This window comes from Taudactylus pleione, unplaced genomic scaffold (assembly GCF_031769625.1).
Source record: "Taudactylus pleione unplaced genomic scaffold, aTauple2 ptg000026l, whole genome shotgun sequence".
Classification (NCBI taxonomy): Eukaryota; Metazoa; Chordata; class Amphibia; order Anura; family Myobatrachidae; genus Taudactylus; species Taudactylus pleione.
Genome location: NW_028284428.1, coordinates 40,731,565 through 40,749,899, shown reverse-complemented (window position 1 = coordinate 40,749,899; position 18,335 = coordinate 40,731,565). Strand labels below are relative to the sequence as shown.

Genomic DNA, 18,335 nt, shown 5'->3' with positions numbered 1-18,335 from the left:
TCCATAGGGGGTCCACAGGGTTGACCTTGGGGTATAGGTTGGGAACCAAATCCGGGCACCACGCAGTTAAAGCTTTTAGCTCCCAGGATGCACTTGGGTCCACTCTCCCTATAACCCCACCCCCAGCCAGAGGCACCTCAGTTTAAGTTGGTGCCCGGCCGGAATCGGGTCACCGTTTAGTGCAGTGGGGAGCTGATTAGCAGCCCCTAAGCTTTATTTTTTCTGAAGGACAGAGTTTTTTATTTTTCCTTTGGATTCTTCAGAGCGGCAGCGTCAGACTGTCCATAGGACGTCTAAGCTGCCGCTCCGTCACCCCGCTGGCGCTGAGACGCCAGTACAGATCTGGGGATCTCAGCGGGACCCCAGAGTCTGTACTAGCCGGACTCTGCGGGCGCCCAGGACTGCTGCCGGATCCACGGGGAGCAGGTAAGGCGCGGGTCACCGCTTGCGGTGATCCGCGCATTTGAAATGCAGTCCTGTGCCTCCGGTCTCTGGGGACAGACCGGAGGCGCCGGCAGTGGCGGCGGGCCCCCCATACCCCGTGTGTCCACTAGACCACCAGGGACTTAGTGTTCGGTGCAGGGAGCCGGCGTCCCGGGGGTTAATAGCCGGCCAGGGGAGACAGCCTTCCCTGTTACAGCGGCTCCTCCCCTCAGCTCAGCGCGCCTTTCAGTATCCATAGTCTGGCGTCGCTGAGCTGCTTCCTCCGCGGGCCACGCTTCTTCTGAGGTCTCCAGCGGCCATTTTCTCTGTGGTGCAGCAGAGATCTCTCAGGATGGCAGTTGGTCCTGTCCCCCTGCGTACCTCACCATCAGGTCAGTGTACACAGCGCTGTAGCCTTCCCAGACACTGAATCTGGGTAAGTTGCATGCAGTGTAATAGTGCAGTATATTATATGACATGTTTATGTATATATGTGTATATCTGCATGGTATGTGACTTATGCTAGTGCTGACTGTACTTTATTCTCTCACCTGTCAGTGTATATCTATCCCTTTCCTTATCTGCCCTAATACAGCTGTACTTGGGGTGGTTCTGAGACCTCACATTTATATACTTGTTAATATTTGTGAGGTTTGTCACATACTGTTGCGTGCTGCACGTTGCCATATTTTGAGTGGAACTGTGTGTTGCATACGCTGAAAATGGGTCCCTGCAGCTAATTTTTAGTTTCAGTCAGGACCAGTATAGCGCTGCTTGATCACAAGGCTTGGTCAGATATGTCTGACCAGGAGATAGAGCGTTATACTGCACCCATTTTTATTATCCTGCAAGCCATGTGCTGCAGGTGTTAGTGCGGAGGATTTAACTCTTAAAGGGTTCTGTATGTGGTGTCATCGGGTGCCGGTCCCTTTCACGACCCCCTTGGGCGGTTTGTTTTCTCGGGATCCTCTTAATTGCGGATCGCCGGGCGGGCCCCATTGTTGTACCTCACTTGGGGTTACTTCACCATACTGCCCTTTTCATCTCAGGGTATCTCGCAGTTTCTTGCACTCTTCCCCTGTGACACAGACTACCGCTCCCTACAGGGGTTTTTTCGAGTATATGAATTCCCCCTGGTGCCACAATAGTCTGTCATGCCCCTTGCAGGGATTACCACAACAGCCACCCTGGGTGGAAGTCGTTTTTCTATGAAACGCAAATTGGCGTGGTTGACGCCCTCTGGTTACTTCCCACTTGGCTCTACCGTGAACTGGATACTGTTTTGGGCTCTTTCCCTCTTACACGGGGGGGAAGCCTATCTCAAGTATTTTTATCCCTGTTTTAGGGCTGGTAGCAGGTCCATTCTGGTTAGAGTGAATGTTGACCTGCACCTGTATCATACACCCTCAGTATTACGTGCCTTCTGGGTCCCTGTTGCTGACTAGCGGGTGGATCGCAGGGCGGGACTCTGGCTGTTGCCAGATATGAGGTATTACAACAGTGTTTGGTCTCCTGTCCCAAATTCCCTGAGGGTCATCATGAGCCCCTCCTGGGGTGGATGGGCGTGTTACTCGTCGGATTACAGACGTTACTACGCATCCCATTCCTGCGTGGTCGGATACTTCTGATCCATAGGTGGTAACTCTGCCTGAAATCAGTATAGTCGCTTTCAGGGGTTGTTACCCATCCTACCATGGCGATAGCATGGTTGGTTAATACTATTGCATACTGAGCTGATGTATTTGTAATGTTTTTCCCCTCCAACACGTCTGGGGTTCAAGTGTATTTGGTCGCTCACGTAATATATGCAGTTGTCATAGGTGGACATGCCTATATTGGATACCAGCTCCAAACTTTCAGAGTTCCGGCTGCGACGGTATCCTCCGTAATACCCTATGGCTGCGCTCTGGGAATGCAGAAGTGCAGATACCATCTATAGGGTATATCTGACCTTGACAGTGGCAGTACAAATTTCCCGCCGTCAGCTATGCTCACTACGGGGCCTCAGACTATTAAGTCTTTTTGTCCTCTGGGTCAGCCTAAAGGTCTGTTTCTTCATAGACTGTCGGCCTTTACAAGGATCCTGCTTCTGAACCAACGGATATATCGTCAGCCTGACGAGACAGGCCTACCACTGGGAGATGGCGATTTCTCAGTTTGCCCGGTACAAGTATCTAGTTGCCGCGGCTACGTGGGTAGGAGGGTACGCCCTCTCTTTGCTCAGGCGGCCTATTTCCATGTGATGGTACGCAGGCCCTTATTCGGAACAGGGCCTTACAAATCCAGAAAGCTATACAGTTGTTGCGGTAAGCGGAGCTAATTGGGCCATCCCCACTTTCTCAGCGAGGGACTGGTTGTTCTGCTTTCTTTCTGGTGCGGTGGCTGAATGGTCCTCTTTGGCCTATTCTCTGTCTCAATTCCCCGAACTAGTTCCTAAAGCTACCTGGGTTCAGGAAGCAATCCCTATGCTCCATCATACTATGTTTGGAACCCGGGGACTTTATGGTATCACTGGATATACAGGACGCGTGCCTACGGGTACTTACAGAGACCTTACCTCAGCATGGACTGAGGTTTGCTGTATCACAGCACTTACGATTTTTCGGGCTCTGCCTGTTGGGACTGATCTCAGCCCCACAGGAGTTTACCAGCGTTTTGGATTTTCTGACAGTTCTTCTGTTCAGTATATCCCAATGCTCCTGTACCTGGATGGCCTCCTGCTCTTAGCAGGATCACCGGGGTACTTTACAGCCGGGTCTGGTTGACTGTGGGTTCTTCAGGGTGCAGACGTTTAATCAAGGGGAAAAAAGTCCTCCCTGCATCCCTCTCTGGGTATTCTTCACCTAGGAGCCCTGCTGGATTCTCAAAATCTGAGAATTCTTCTGGCTTAAGACGGCATCTCCACTCTTCCATTAGGAGTACATGGATGTCTGCGCAGTCGCCATATGTCTTTACACTCTGGGATGCATGGTCCACTATTCAGTGTCTGCCTTTGGAAGGGTGGAATGGGCTCAGTTCCATTCCAGGCCTTTCCATAATTGGCTTATCTCCAGATGGAACGAGTTTTTTCTGTCGGATCACTGTTCAAACGATGATGCTCTCCCCGGAGACAAGTCGGTCCCTTTTCGGGTGACTATGGCCATCTCGTCCAGGGTATTCTTTGCTAAGGACAGTGTCTGGTTCGCATCCATTTCAGTGCAATTGGATGTCTGTCGATTCCACCCTGTCAATTAACTTGTTGGAACTTTAGCCTGTCTTGGGCTTCACTCTGGCATAGCCCTTGTTTCCAGGTGAACCTGAAAAAGTTCAGTCCGACAGGGTCAGAACAGTGGCTTCCTTTTTAGCAATACTGTTCGTTGGGTGGCAATGTCAGGTATGTCATACATTCGGGCATTGTCTGAGGGTCTCCTCCCGACCATCTCGACAGTGTTCATTTCGGGTGCTCTCCATTGGGAAGCGGGAGTCCTCAGCCGTTACGACGTGCATCCCGGGGACTAGTCTCTTCCCCAAGAGAGGTTTCATCTCCTGGTGAGCAGGGGGGGGGCCCTCCTGAGGTGACACTCATGGCCTTCTGACTCTATCACACTATGGTGTTACAGTCCAACTCTGGGGATTCTGAAGCAACCTTCAGTGACTCTTTGTCGGTGAAGGGGTTCTTCCAATTTGCGTACCTGTGTTCTCCAGTCTCCATTCTTCCTCGAGGGAAGTGTTTCAATAGAGACAGAGATGCTTTCCTGCTGGTGGCTCCTGATTGCCCCAGATGTCAGGGGTACTTGGTTTTTCGGAGTCTCTCCATCGATACTCCATTCCTGATGCTTCGCTACCCAGACCTGTTGTCTCAGGGTCCTGGGGTTTGCCTTGGACCTGGGTCGTTTGTCTTTGACTACGTCCCTATAGTGGTCTTACGGCTTCCATGGCTTTGTCATCGTTGGAATGATTGGAGCACATGGATCAGCTTTTGCTGGGACCTACCACAATCTGTGGCAGCCATAATTCTTATGGTATTATACCTATCAATACGATCCTCTGGTGTCCAGGATTTCCAGATTTTCTGGCATTCCTTCCGGCTGGCTTGGGTTTCTCCCTCGGCCTGGCCTTCCTGACAGTGCAGATCTCTACACTGTCAGTATGATTAGGTTATGGAATTGCTCCGCTCTGATATCCAGTTCATCCTTTGGAGTGTTTTCTGGATTATGCCTCCATTTGTCCTCCCTAGGGTCTCCTTGGGAGTTAGGAGTGGTTCTTCGTTAACTCCGGGGAAAGTTAATGGAACCGCTGGTTGTAATAGCCATTACATGGTCTATTGCTTTGGCTTTCTCTCTTTCTATTAGGGAGTTTATATCAACCAGGTGAGTGTCGGAATTGGGAGCGTTCTCATGTGGCTCCCTCTTCTGGAGGGCATCTTGTTAGGGTGTGAGTTGCTCTCACCCTGTGTTTCTTCTTAGTGATTTTCAGGTTCCATATTATTCTGGAACTTATGGTGCGGCCATTCAGTCCCCAGTCCTCTCGGCTGGTGTGGCCTCATTGACTGTGGTCCGGCCTCTGTGGATTTATGTGATCCATTCAAGTTCCTGACGGAAATCGGACTCGTTATTGGTGGTCTGAGATTTCTGGTTTTAACAGGAAAGGATGGCCGGCCTATGGCCATATGTTGGCTGGACGGCCTCGTATGTCTTCTTCAGGGGCCTACCCATGGGTAGGCCTTTCTGTTGTTGCTGCTTGTTTTTTTCTCGGGCCATGTAACCCTCGTGGGTGGCTCGCGGTGGCGCCTTGGCTGGTTTGCCTTGCTAGGTGGCCACCTGGTCTTCTGTCTACACCTTTTTAAGGTTCTAGGCATTGTTTTCCTTTGCCTCTCAGGATGCTTCCTTTTTGGCGGCGGATTCTCCTCTCAGCACAGGAGCGTCCCCTCCCTTGGTTGAACTGCTTTGGGACATCCCCAAGGTCAACCCTGTGGACCCCCTATGGACCCTGAAGTAGAAAACAAGAGATATGGTAAGAACTTACCTTTGTTATCTCTGTTTCTACGAAGTCCATAGGGTCCACAGGGCGCCCGCCCTGACGCACCTGGCTTCAAATGGGCTGTGTGACTGGTCACCGGTTTTCCGTCTCCCATTTCTGTGAGTATGGTTATCGAGTGTTCCAGTTTTCTCTTTTTTTTTTCTCCTCCTCCGGCCTTTGGCTACTTACAAACTGAGGTGCCTCTGGCTGGGGGTGGGGTTATAGGGAGAGTGGACCCAAGTGCATCCTGGGAGCTAAAAGCTTTAACTGCGTGGTGCCCGGATTTGGTTCCCAACCTATACCCCAAGGTCAACCCTGTGGACCCTATGGACTTCGTAGAAACAGAGATAACAAAGGTAAGTTCTTACCATATCTCTTGTTATTCTCCCTAAGCTGTCAATTATACTTGTTGTATGTCCATTGTAAAGTTGTAATAGGAAACAGATTTTAATCTTCTTATGTGCATTCTTTTCAGTTTACCCTTTAATGTCAGTTCTCCCAATCTTGCACAAACTTTTTTTTTTTTCTTTTCATGTAACTATAATTTTAAATGTATATCTTAATACTTTACTAAAAAGTAATTGAGCTCTGGGGTGCCAATACTATGTGAATAATTGACTTTCATGGAATCCTCCCATACAAAAAAAATATATTAACAGAAACAAAAACATGTTTAGAGTCGCCATGGCTCCTCTAACCCGCTTTAATTTTTATTGCCCAAGTTTCTCTAATATCTGTCCTGTTGCGGTGAGGTGGACAGGGTGCCTGTAAAACTATGACACTGTCTGTACTTGAAAATGTTGAAACAACACTTAACTTTATTTTTCATTATCCTCCTTAGGTTGCAGGTCCACCATTCAAAGCAAACACTCTAATAGCTTTCACAAAGCTATTAGGTGCACCAACACACATCCTCAGAGACTGCGTCCACATAATGAAGTTAGAGCTGGTAAGAATAGATATGTTCTGCATGTTAAAATAGATGAGGCAAGCTAGTTGTGAGAAGTTTTATTGTCTCGCATTTCCCCACGGACAGACTCCCCATTCTCTAGACTCCAACTCTGAACTGTATTCTGTTTAAGGTGCTTTGTCAGGAAGTAGGGCAGGGTTAGGCTAGTGGTGCGCAGGTGAACTAGAACACAGCATGTTTATAGCCAGAGAAGGGTATAATTCTGGAGTTACCATAACACAAAACAATGAAGAGAATTGCGCCTCTCCACTGTCTAATGCAGCATTCTCATGGCTGAGGTGCTGTGAAACCGTTCCCTTGCTACAAAGAACCAAGTTTTCCCTTAACCACTCTGTCACTATAGAAGTATTAGTAAGCTGCATTTTTGTTGTATGACCAGTCCTTCTCTTCTTAATGGATTTAGTTTGTAGCAGTTATTCATTTTTATTTTTTTTTTCAATGTTTTTTTTCTGTTAATTCTTGTGACAATACTATTTTTCCCAAAAGTTCCCAGATCAAACAACGCAGTTGAAATGGAATGTACAGTTTTGCTTAACTATCCCTCCAAGTGCTCCACCAATTGCTCCTCCGGGGACTCCTGCTGTTGTGCTTAAATCTAAAATGCTGTTTTTTGTAAGTATTTTTAATCTTCGTTTGTTCTAGGTAAAAAGTGTAAAATTCATATTGGCAGGCCTAGAAATAAAGATTATTCTGAGTAAATAACACATTGCATAAATGCGGGAAATTGTCAGAAATGTTCATAAACACAAGTAACAAGCAGAATATGGTTCAGCACTCTTTCTGGGAAAAATATTTTTAGGATTTATTATATATTCATTTTTTGTTCATAGCTTCAGCTAACCCAAAAGACTTCGGTGCCACCGGAGCCAATTAGTATTATTGTGCCCATCATCTATGACATGGCATCGGGCACTACTCAGCAGGCAGACATTCCCCGTCAGCAGAACTCCTCAGTTGCAGCTCCACTCATGGTCAGCAACATTCTAAAGAGGTTCGCAGAGATGAATCCACCACGTCCAGGTGAGTCATTATCTATCAGTAACAAGGGATCTCCATTTACTTTACAAATATTTAGAACAATAAAAAGTTATTAGGGCTTGTTGAGTCAATGACTATATTTCTTACGTAAACTGTAAACAAATCATTTGTTGTAGAATGTCATAAACTAAATCTTTGCCAGTTCTGTGTTGGGGTAGAGTTTATATAATGAGTGAATGCAGCATAAATACTCTTTAACCTTGTTGATCAACTACTGCATAGATTATCAACCAAATAATGGGACATCCTTCTCGATTTTATATTTCCTCTTCGGGGTCCATGGGGTCCACAGCAAATACGTTGGGTATGTGGTTGACGTGATCCAGGCACCACACAGCTAAAACAAGCTCTCAGCTCCCAGGATGCACTGGATCCCCCCCACATATACCCCGCCCCCCGGCTACAGGCAGTCAGTTGTTCTGTTTGGTGCGAGAAAGTACCTTATTGACAGTGAGACTGCAGGAACAGTCCCAGAGACAAGCTGTTTTGTTTTTTCCTTTGAGCAAGCGGCGCGTGCTGTAGATGGGGAACCTGAAGCAGCTAAGCGTCTGACAGGAGACGCCTGGGTCGCTGCTCCATCTACCCCCGCCGGCACCGCAACACTGTTGTGAAGCCAGTGACATCGGCAGGGGCACCAGGCCCTGGACTGCAACCCGGATGCATGGGGATGCAGCTAAGGTGGTTTCGGCGGCTGCTGATGCCAGAGCCACGTGGCTGTCCGTCCTCCGGCGGTGGAGATTGGCCGGGGGAACGCTGTAGTGAGGAGCCAGGTAAACTGCCTCCCACACTAGACCACCTGGACTTGGATTCCTGACAGCCAGGGGGTCAAAGGCGGTGGCCATGTTTCTCCTTATAACCCTCTACTACAGGTGTGTGGGGTAGTTGAGGTGAAACATTGTCACGTGTGCTCAGAACTTTGCATAAGGAATTATGTCTAAAGAATCTGAAAGACAGGAGGCAGAGGCTCCTGTGCTGGTGTCATGTATGGCCTGCAAAGCGGGGTTATCCCCACAGGATTTCATACAAAATGGATAATGTGGTCACTGTTTTAAGGAGTCACCACATCAGTCAAACTTACCAGCCTCTGGACAAGAGCCCCCTTGGGCTTCTTTTTCCCAGATCATGGCACAGGTTGCGGAACGACTGGCAGCCCCAGTGGCCCCAGTGTTGAGATATCCTCAGCAGCTGCAACCTGCTAGGTTTATGCCCCCTATGCTTCCATCTTGGATGGACATGTATGCGCACTCTGGTCCGAGTATGGCAGCTTTTCAGCAACCGCTACAAGCAGCTAGATCAGTGCAGCCAAAAATCATGAGGCGTTCGGTCTCGCATGCAGGCCAGGCCTCAGACTCCGGTATGTCCTCTGATGAGGGTGAGGAGATGCATGATTCCTCTCAAGAATCTTTCGGGAGAGGATGGGGATCATTTCCCAGCAGCAGATGTCCCTTTTTTAATTAGGGCAGTCAAAGCTGTGTTGAGCATAGATGAGGGAGAGCCACAGCAAAGAAAGGTGCCGGTATGTAAGCACCAGAGAGTGGTGAAGGCTGAGTTTCCCAAATCTGAACACTTGTCGGAACTTATGGGGGGAAGCATGGAATGCTTCGGATAAGAAGTTCCATCTTACTAAAAAAGTTGCTGCTTTATACCAGTTTCCGTCGGAGCAGTGTGCTAGATGGGATATTCCGCCGTCAGTAGACGCGCATGTGTCACATCTGGTAAGAAGCGCCACACTGCCCATACAATCTGCATCCTCTTAAAAATTCCACAGATAAGGAGGCTTGAAGCCTGTCTCAAGGCAGTCTTCTCGCTCTCAGGAGCGGCCACTCGCCCAGCTACGGCTTGGTTCTCTAAAGCCATTGGAGAATGGATGAGGACACTGGCGGAATCTCTGCCAGAAATGTCCGAGGAACAGCTGGAGATTTTCCTATATCAACGAGGCTGCTTCCTATTTGGGAAAGGCAGCTTTGGATGCCGGTATATTATCTTCTAAAGCATCGGCGGTCCCGATTGTGGCACGCAGAGCCCTGTAGTTAAGGGATTGGAAGGCGTATGCAGGGTCCAAGAAGGCCTTAGAATCCTTTCCGTTTACAGTAGGTATTCTGTTTGGCACGGAACTGGACAAGATTGTGGCTACGGTCGCAGCCTCTAAAATGGCTGGTCTCAGCATCGGCCGCAGGGGAAGGTAGAGGTCAGTCCTCATCTAGAACCAGTTCTAGTAGAAAACCATTATCTAAGAAACCCTGGCCGAACAAACGTCCGGCTTCAAGTTCTCAGGATAAGCCTGCGGCCTGATGGGGCGGGGATCCCAGGGTAGGAGGCCAACTTCTTCAGTTTTCAGACACCTGGCATCTCACAACAACAGACGCCTGGGTTCGGGAAGTAGTCTGGGGATACGCCCTGACATTCTGGTGACGTCCTCCTCAGACGGTCTTTTGCATAACTCAGGCAGTAGGTTCTGCAAAAGCCTTGGCCCTCCAGCAGGCTATACAATCCCTGCTACTGTCAGGTGTGATTATCCCGGTTCCAGGGAATCAATTACGGAAAGGTTATTATTCCAACCTATTCTTGATTCAGAAATCAAATGGGTCCTACCGGCCTATTTTGAAATAGACCTTATAGCCTCAAGGCACAACCACAGGGTGCCCAGGTACGGGTCCAGGACCAGGGATCTGATGGCCGAATTTGTAGATGCTCTGGCAGTGAGGTGGAATTTTAGTATCTGTTTCTACCTTTGGCTCTTCTTCCCGGGGTCATCAGGAAGGTCAAGCAGGAAAGCGGTACGGTAATACTGATGGCTCCTGCATGGCCCAGATGCCATTGGTTCACCGATCTGCAGAGTCTCTCCATGGACACTTTGTGGCCTCTTCCTCTAAGGCCGGACCTGTTAATACAGGGTCCTTGCTTGTATCCGGATCTCCCTCGTCTGTCTTTGACAGCATGGCTCTTGAGGCCTCCATCTTAAAGACAAAGGGTTTTTCTGATTCTCTAATACAGACAATGTTGAGTGCATGAAAACTTTCCTCTCCCCGCATTTATTATAGAATTTGGCACACATTTTTTCAGTGGTGTAAATTGAGAAGGTATGACCCTAAAGTGTTTAGGGTCTCTTGAGTGCTTTCTTCAGACTGGTTTAGAGCAAGGACTCCCTGAGAGTTCAGGTTTCGCACTTTTGGTTTGTTTTCAGCGGAAGATCGCACCGCTTCCTGATGTAAGGACGTTTTTTTCAGGGTGTTCTTAGGGTTCAGTTGCCCTTTGTTCCCCCAGTAGCCCCATGCGATTTGACATTAGTTCTCAGGGCTTTACAGGCTCCCCCCATTTGAACACCTGAAATCAGTAGACCTCAAGTGGTTGACAGCAAAGACAGTTTTTCTTCTTGCTATCGCCTCTGCCTGTAGGGTCTCTGACTTGGCAGCTCTTTCTGTCCGCTCTCCGTTTTTGATATTCCGTCTCTGGATGTTGTCCGTGAGCTGCATATTTATGTGGAGCTCACCAACAGCTTGAGGAAGTCCGATTCTCTTTGTGCTGTATGGCTGCCATAAGCGTGGCTGGCCACCTAATAAGCAGACTGGCCAGATGGCTTCGTATGGCAATTTCTCAGGCATACACTCAGGCCGATCTGGTGGTTCCAGACTTCGGTAACTGCGCATTCTACACAGTCAGTGGGACCTCCATGGGCGGCTCGCTGGGGTGCCTCTGCGGAACAATTATGCAAGGCAGCCACATGGTCTTCCGTCCACACCTTGTCAAGTTCTATGCATTTGACACCTTTGCCTCTCGAGATGTTTTTTTCGGGTGTTGGATTCTGCTTTCTACTAAGACACAGGAGTGTCCCTGCCTTTAGAGGAACTGCTTTGGGACATCCCCAACATATTTGCTGTGGACACCATGGATCCCGAAGAAGAAAATAAGAGTTATGGTATAACATACCTTCGTTAACTCTTTCTTCGAGATCCATGGGGTCCACAAAACACCCACCCTAACGCACCTGGTGTTATTGGGTAATCCTTTGTATCTCTGATTTCCCTCTTCTGTGTGAGAATGGTCTAGAGAACAAGGGTTCTTCCTTCCTATCCTTTGCCTTCTCCTGCTTGGGCTTTGTAACAAACTGACTGCCTGTAGCCGGGAGCGGGGTAATTGTGGTTTTGACCCAGTGCATACTGGGAGCTGAGAGCTTGTTTTAACTGTTTGGTGCCTGTATCACTCAAACCACATACCCAACGTATTTGCTGTGGGCCCCATGGACCTCGAAGAAAGAGTTAACGAAGGTATGGTATACCATAACTCCTCAGTTTTTTGCATTACCTGGTTCTGAGATTTAAGCTGTTAAGTTGTCATAGGCAGAGATGTGGATATTGTATAATTATCAGCTAACCGCACACTTTATTTAACATTGTTTCCTAAAGTAATTTCAAAATCCTGTACACATTTAGTGCTTCCCTCACTATTGCGCCACATAATTACCATTTAGGTCAATGTTGCTAACATGTTTGACATGTTAAACACAATATGAACAAAACTAATAACGTATATTACAGTACATGCTGTTCTAAAATTGGGAGACTGCTATTTTGACAGCTGAATTGATATAAAATTTGAACTAGCGTACAATTTTTGATCTCTCACATTTCTAGAAAATTCAGACTCATGCATATTGGTTCAGCCCAAGAAATGGCTGCTCCCGGCATGTCTAGGTGACAGGTGTACTTTTAACTGCATTACTTGTTAAACTGATTTCTATGTTACTGCTAATATTACTAAGCATGTTAGCTTCCTTGATGGCTTTGAAAAAAAATACAACTAACTTTGTGGTGTTGGCTATAAATATTGAATTTTAATATTATTGTTTATAATGAAGTGTTTTTATAGAATGTTTTTCCCTTCACAGGTGACTGTACAATATTTGCTGCAGTGCGTGATCTAATGGCTAATCTTACACTGCCTCCTGGTGGTCGACCCTAAACACTATTTTGCAAGCCGCATGGATTATTTTCTTTTTTTGCTCAGATAAAAATATTAAATGGACATGGGACAATTTGCCATTTTGATATTTTTGTCTGTAAGAACAATGACACAAAACTGGCAGATATTTTTCAAAGATGCACTTCTTTCACCAGAAATTATATATAATTGATTAAAAAAAAAAAGAAAGAAAAAAAAAAAAAAAAAAAGATATTTGTATATTGCTGTTGTATAGTGTGTTTTGCTACAATTCATTTAAAGCTATGATGGAGAGTCCAAAATATCTGCTTGCCAGGAACAGGTTTAATATTCTGTTTTATACTGAATGAAAATGCCAAACTGTTTTTTGTTTCTGTAAATGTGTTTTCTCTGGTGTAACAGGTTTTTTTTTTTTTTTTTTAAAGAATGATTGATCATTTTGAATACTGTAAAACTGTGACAGACTTTATAATGAAACTGTATTTTAATATGACTGCTTAAAGTCCTAATACAAAAAATGTTCTGGGCGTGTTAAGAACATGTCCTCAGGAAAGCAATATTTAATAAATTAGATGAAAAACCAGGCCTGGATATGCAGTGACACACATGGAACTACTTCAATAAAACTCTGTTATAGCGAGGGAATGCGGAGTGCCAGCTCTCCTTGTTCGGCAAGGACTGCAAAAATGCTTGAGGTGTGGTGGCAGGGGAAGGAGTAGGAGGTTTAGAGAGTTTATCCTTTAAAAGTGACCACCATTTCAGGAAAGTTTTTGTTTAGTATGGGATAAATTTGCAAAACTGACTTTATCTACATGGTACTTACATGTTTTTACGCTTCTGCTTGTATTGTTGGGCCGGCCATAGTAGGCCCCCCCCTCCCTTTCTACACCTAGACCCATTTGCTGTGTTATCGGATTTGTACATCGTATTAAACAACGATATAGACTAGGGGTGAGCGGGTTCGGATTTCTGAAATCCGGACCCCCCCGATCCGAGGCCGATCCGAATCAGGCTCGACTTTTCCCGCCTGACTCGGACCTGAAATCGAGGTAAAACGTCATCATCCCGCCTTCCGGGTCTCGCGGGTTTTGGATCCTATATAAGGTACCCGCGTCTGTGCCATTTTCTCACTCGGCTGTGGACAGTGAAGAGGGAGGGTGGGAGTTAGGGCTGGCTGTGTAGTGCTGTGCTGCTGTTGTCCATAGGGGCTATGTCCACTCCAAAGTCCTGTGCAGTGTCCCAGTCCTATAGGGGTGCTGTAGTGTTGTCCAGGGGGTGCTCTGTCCATCAGGGGTGCTCCCCCCAAGTGCAAATAAAAAAAAATATTTTCTGTGTTTGTGAATTGTGTGCACTGTAGCCGCACATGCATCAACAAAGTAGTGCCAAGCGTGCGCCTGTGTCATAAGTAAAGGGTCGGCTGGCCTGTGTTTGTGTGCGCCTTAGCCGCACATATATATATCAATATAACATAAAAGGAGGACCAAACTTTCTCAGATAAAAATAAAATAGGGAAAGCTCAAGAACCACTTCCTCCTAGTGCTGAATCTGCTGCCACTAGTCATGACATAGACGATAAAATGCCATCAATGTCGTCTGCCAAGGCCGATGCCCAGTGTCATAGTAGAGGGCACATACAATCCCAAATGACAAAGTTCAGGAAAATGACCTTAAAAAAAAACATTTAAATCATATGAAGAGAAACGTAAACTTGCCAATATGCCATTTATGACACGTAATGACAAGCAACGGCTAAGGTCTTTCCCTATGTTCATGACTAGTGGTTCAGCTTCACATGACGATGGAAGCCCTCCTCCTGCTAAAACAATGAAACGAGTTAAGCTGGCAAAAGCACAGCAAAGAACTGTGCGTTCTAAGAAGATATCACAAATCCCCAAGGAGAGTCCAAGTGTGGTGGCGGCTGCGATGCCTGACCTTCCCAGCACTGGATGGGAAGAGGTGGCTCTTTCCACCATATGCACGCCCCCTGCAAGTGCTGAAAGGAGCACCCACAGTCCACTTGCTGATATGCAAATTGATGATGTCACTGTTGAAGTACAACAGGATGAGGATACTGATGTAGCTGGCGCTGAGGAGGAAGTTGGCGAGGAGGAATCTGATGGTGATGTGGTTTGTTTAAATTAGGCTCCTGGGGAGACAGTTGTTGTCCGTGGGATGAAAAAGCCCATCACGGTCATGCCTGGGCAGAAGACCAAACATTCCACCTCTTTGGTCTGGCAATATTTCTATCCAAATGCGGACAACAACTGTCTTGCCATATGTTAAGGTGAACTAAGTAGGGGTAGGGACGTCAACCACCTAGGAACAGCCTCCCTTATACGTCACCTGCAGCTAATTCATAAAAAGTTACTGTCAATTTCAGAAACTTTGGATAAGACCGTAAGCAGTCCAGGGACACCTAAATCCCTTTTTCCTGTTTTATCCAAGGAATCGGTGGATGAGAAGGATGAGGACGACATCTTGCCTCCGTAGAGCCAGTTTGTGCAGGGACACATTAATTGCCAGCTTGTTTTGTGGGGGCCCAAACGAACCAATCATTTCAGCCACAGTCATGTGGCCGACCCTGGCACTGAAATGATTGATTTGTTAAAGTGTGCATGTCCTATTTATACAACCATAAGGGTGGGTGGGAGGGCCCAAGGACAATTCCATCTTGCACCTCTTTTTTTTCTTTGAAAAACTAGGCCCCAAACAGTACATAATGCAAACTGCCATCTTGTCTGCCACTGCAGTGTCACTCCTAGATGGGCCACGTGTTTGTGCCACCCACTCGTGTCGCTTAGCATAGTCATCCAGCTACCTCGGTGCAACCTTTTGGCCATAAAAACAATATTGTGAGGTGTTCAGAATAGACTGGAAATGAGTGGAAATGATGGTTATTGAGGTTAATAATTGCATAGGAGCATAAAAACCCACAAATTCTGTGATTTTAGCTGTTTTTATACTTTTTTAAAAAAAAATACAGATACAAAACCCAGAACCCAAAACACGGAAGGGTGGTTTTGGCAAAACCAATCCAGATCCAAAACCAAAACACAAAAAGTGGCCGGTGCACACCCCTAATATAGACTAGTTTTTGGTGGGGCAGAGTGGGTGACAGTAAACGGACCCTATAAATAAATTAGTGGGGTTAGTATAGTTTGTGTTTTAAAGACTAAGGTTCTCAAAAAATTAAATTCCCACTATTTAATAATAAATGTTACACTTCAGAAGAATTGCTGCCTATAATTCTCCTATATTTATAAAAAGAGTTGTACTCTACAAACAACTGGCTGCTCTTCAAATGTCTCTTTGGCTTAGGAACTGCTGTAGCAAAGGCAGAGCTACTGTACCCTATACCCCATAGTGTCAGCGACAGTAGTCATGGAGAATGCTGTTTGAGTGGAAGCACATATGTTGAATTTTCCTGATAAGATAGGTTTATCTCCAACCTCAAGCTATTTTGGCAGAGAAGTTCTGTAATACCCCTTTCACACATACATGAAAATCCTGGGTTTTTGCATCCGGGGTATTGGTATGTGCGAAAAGAAACAACCCAGGACGAAGTCACGGGTCCACGACACTGCTCTGTACCAGGGTTGGGCTGACACCTGGGAATTTGCTGGGTTGACGGACCTGGGAATTTCCCGGATTTTAAGTCTGAAAGGGGTATTACACTCTCCAGAATGGTCATTGTGCAGACAGCTTGTTCCCCAAGGTAAACCTATAGTAATGTAGTAGGTCACAGACTAGAGAAAAAGCTAGGGAAATGCATGAAAGCAAATGTACAACTTGAAAACACATTTTAACATACATAACACACACAAATTAGAATGTGATTTGACCAGATTTGAGGCTTCTCGCTTCCCTGAGCTCCCCTTATTTCCACTATTTAAGGTGGAGAGGAAAGAGGATAAAAAGTAAAATTATTTTATTAAATTAAAACTGCAAGTAAAGTGGCTTGCAAATGTATTCAACCCCTTAAAACGATAACGGGTTTGTCTGTATTACAAATTACCCAGACTTTTCCAGACAGTATTTTTGTTGTGAACCAAGAGGCTCTAAAAGTAAGTTTTCAAACTCTTATTTCTTTATTTGCCTACAGATTATTTTTTTTCATAAAAACTGAAAAATGCATAAGTATGCTATCTTTGTTGTGGAATTTGCACAGATGCAGGATATCGTTCTAGCAATTGGCTTTTAATTAGCTTCTACCATTAAATCATTAAAAATTTAAAAAAAATCAGCTTTTATGGACAAAAACCTCCACATTCAAATAACATTGTTCATACTGTGAATCTGAAGCTGTGAAAATGAAAACCGAAGAGCTTTCGAAGACAATAAGGTAGACCTGCACAAGATAAGAAGAAACTAGAAAATATCAAAGTGCCCTCAGACCTCGGCGTCAGTGCAAGGAGGAGACTTGTGAGCGATGTGCAAAGTGGCCATCTATCACTTTGAAGAAGCTACAGAGTTTAGTGACTGAGTCTAGAGTGAAGGTGCTTATCAAGAGCTCTATATACAGCTGGCCTGTATGGGAGGGTGGCTAGAAAGAAATAATTACTGAAGGAAAAAACACATGAAAGCTTGTTTGGAGTTTGCCGGAAATCCGTGACCCCACTAAAATTTGGGATATGGTTTTATGATTAGAGGAGACGAAAAACAAACACCAAACTAACAGAGAAGTATGGTGATGGCAGCATCATGTTGTGGGGATGAATTTTCCCTCAGCAGGGACAGGGCATCTTGTCAAAATTGAAGGACAAATTAATGGTGAAAAATAGATACTGCTAGAAATATATAGCTTGGGAGGAAGTTCCCCTTTCAGCAAGATCATGATGCTAAGCACAAAGCCAAAGCAAAACTGCTTAGGGTGAACAACAAAAAGGTGAATGTTCTACAATGGCCAAGTCAAAGTCCAGTTCTCTATCCAATTGTGAATCTGTGGCACTATTTGTAAATTGCAGTCCACAAACTTCAACCAACCTGGAGCAAATCTGCAATGAACAATGGGCAAAAATCACTCCCAAACAATGTGCAAACCTGGTATAAACTTACCGCAATAGACTTAAAGCTGTCATTGCCTGGGTGAAGTACGAGTACATATGCAAGCAGCATGTTCAGTTTTCCTTTTTAGTCTTTGGTTAGCAATAGAAACACTGTGAAACAGTCCGTAAGAGTCATTTGTTACACAGGCACATCTGTTGACTTTTTAGGGGGTTGAATACTTTTGCAAGCCACTATATAAAATCCCTGGAATACATTACCTGAAGAAAGAGGTAAAGTACACCTCTGCAATATGCTGTAAAGAATTTGAGCTCGTAAAATTTTTTTTCAAGAGAACATGTCTTCTCTCCCTGACATGTAAGGACTAACACCTTCATTCTCGAAATAGAACCACCTTATTATAAATCCTAATACTCAGATTAAATACTAAGGGAAAGATGTTCTGATGATGCTCAGTCACAATTATTTTGTACAATGAGCACATTTTCCCTTCACACCTCTGACAACACCACTGGTAACTGGGCTCTAAAGTTTAACAACAGTAAGCATAAACGTTTAAAGGCCCTGTCTTCCCTTTGAATTACCTATATAATAAGCGAGAAAGTGTGTGTGTGTGTCCGTCTCCGTCCTTTATGCATGGCCAGAGTTTTGTACCTAGCTCTACTAAATTTGGCATGGTGGTGTAGTTTGACCAGGAGTAGGATTTTGACTGTATGAAGTTCATCAGTGCCATGGAGGTCTAGACCATTGAGTCTCTAAACCAAAATTTCAAATCAAACAACTTTGCTCAAGATGTCTTTGTACCTAAAACTGCACTGATCTGAAGGCACAGGCTGATATGTACCAGTGGGGGGTAGGCAGAGTTCCAACGGAAGCGCAGTGAGTTGGGGGATCAACTGTCACACTGCACCTGCACTGATACTCATTTCCTCCAAGCACATTTACATATGCCATGTTCTTCAAT

General features: G+C 45.7%; 1 protein-coding gene across 2 annotated transcripts in view; it reads left to right on the top strand.

Moving 5' to 3' along the window:
- Positions 1-12,950, top strand: part of MED14 (mediator complex subunit 14) — an 83,785-nt gene extending 70,835 nt beyond the window's left edge. For both annotated transcript variants that reach the window (XM_088451699.1, XM_088451701.1), the window contains 4 exons: positions 6,263-6,370; positions 6,878-7,003; positions 7,222-7,411; positions 12,315-12,950. In XM_088451699.1, coding sequence (XP_088307825.1) covers positions 6,263-6,370; positions 6,878-7,003; positions 7,222-7,411; positions 12,315-12,388 — 498 coding nt within the window. In that variant the 3' untranslated portion in view covers positions 12,389-12,950. The remainder of the gene's footprint in view (positions 1-6,262; positions 6,371-6,877; positions 7,004-7,221; positions 7,412-12,314) is intronic.
- The last annotated feature ends 5,385 nt before the right edge of the window (positions 12,951-18,335 follow it).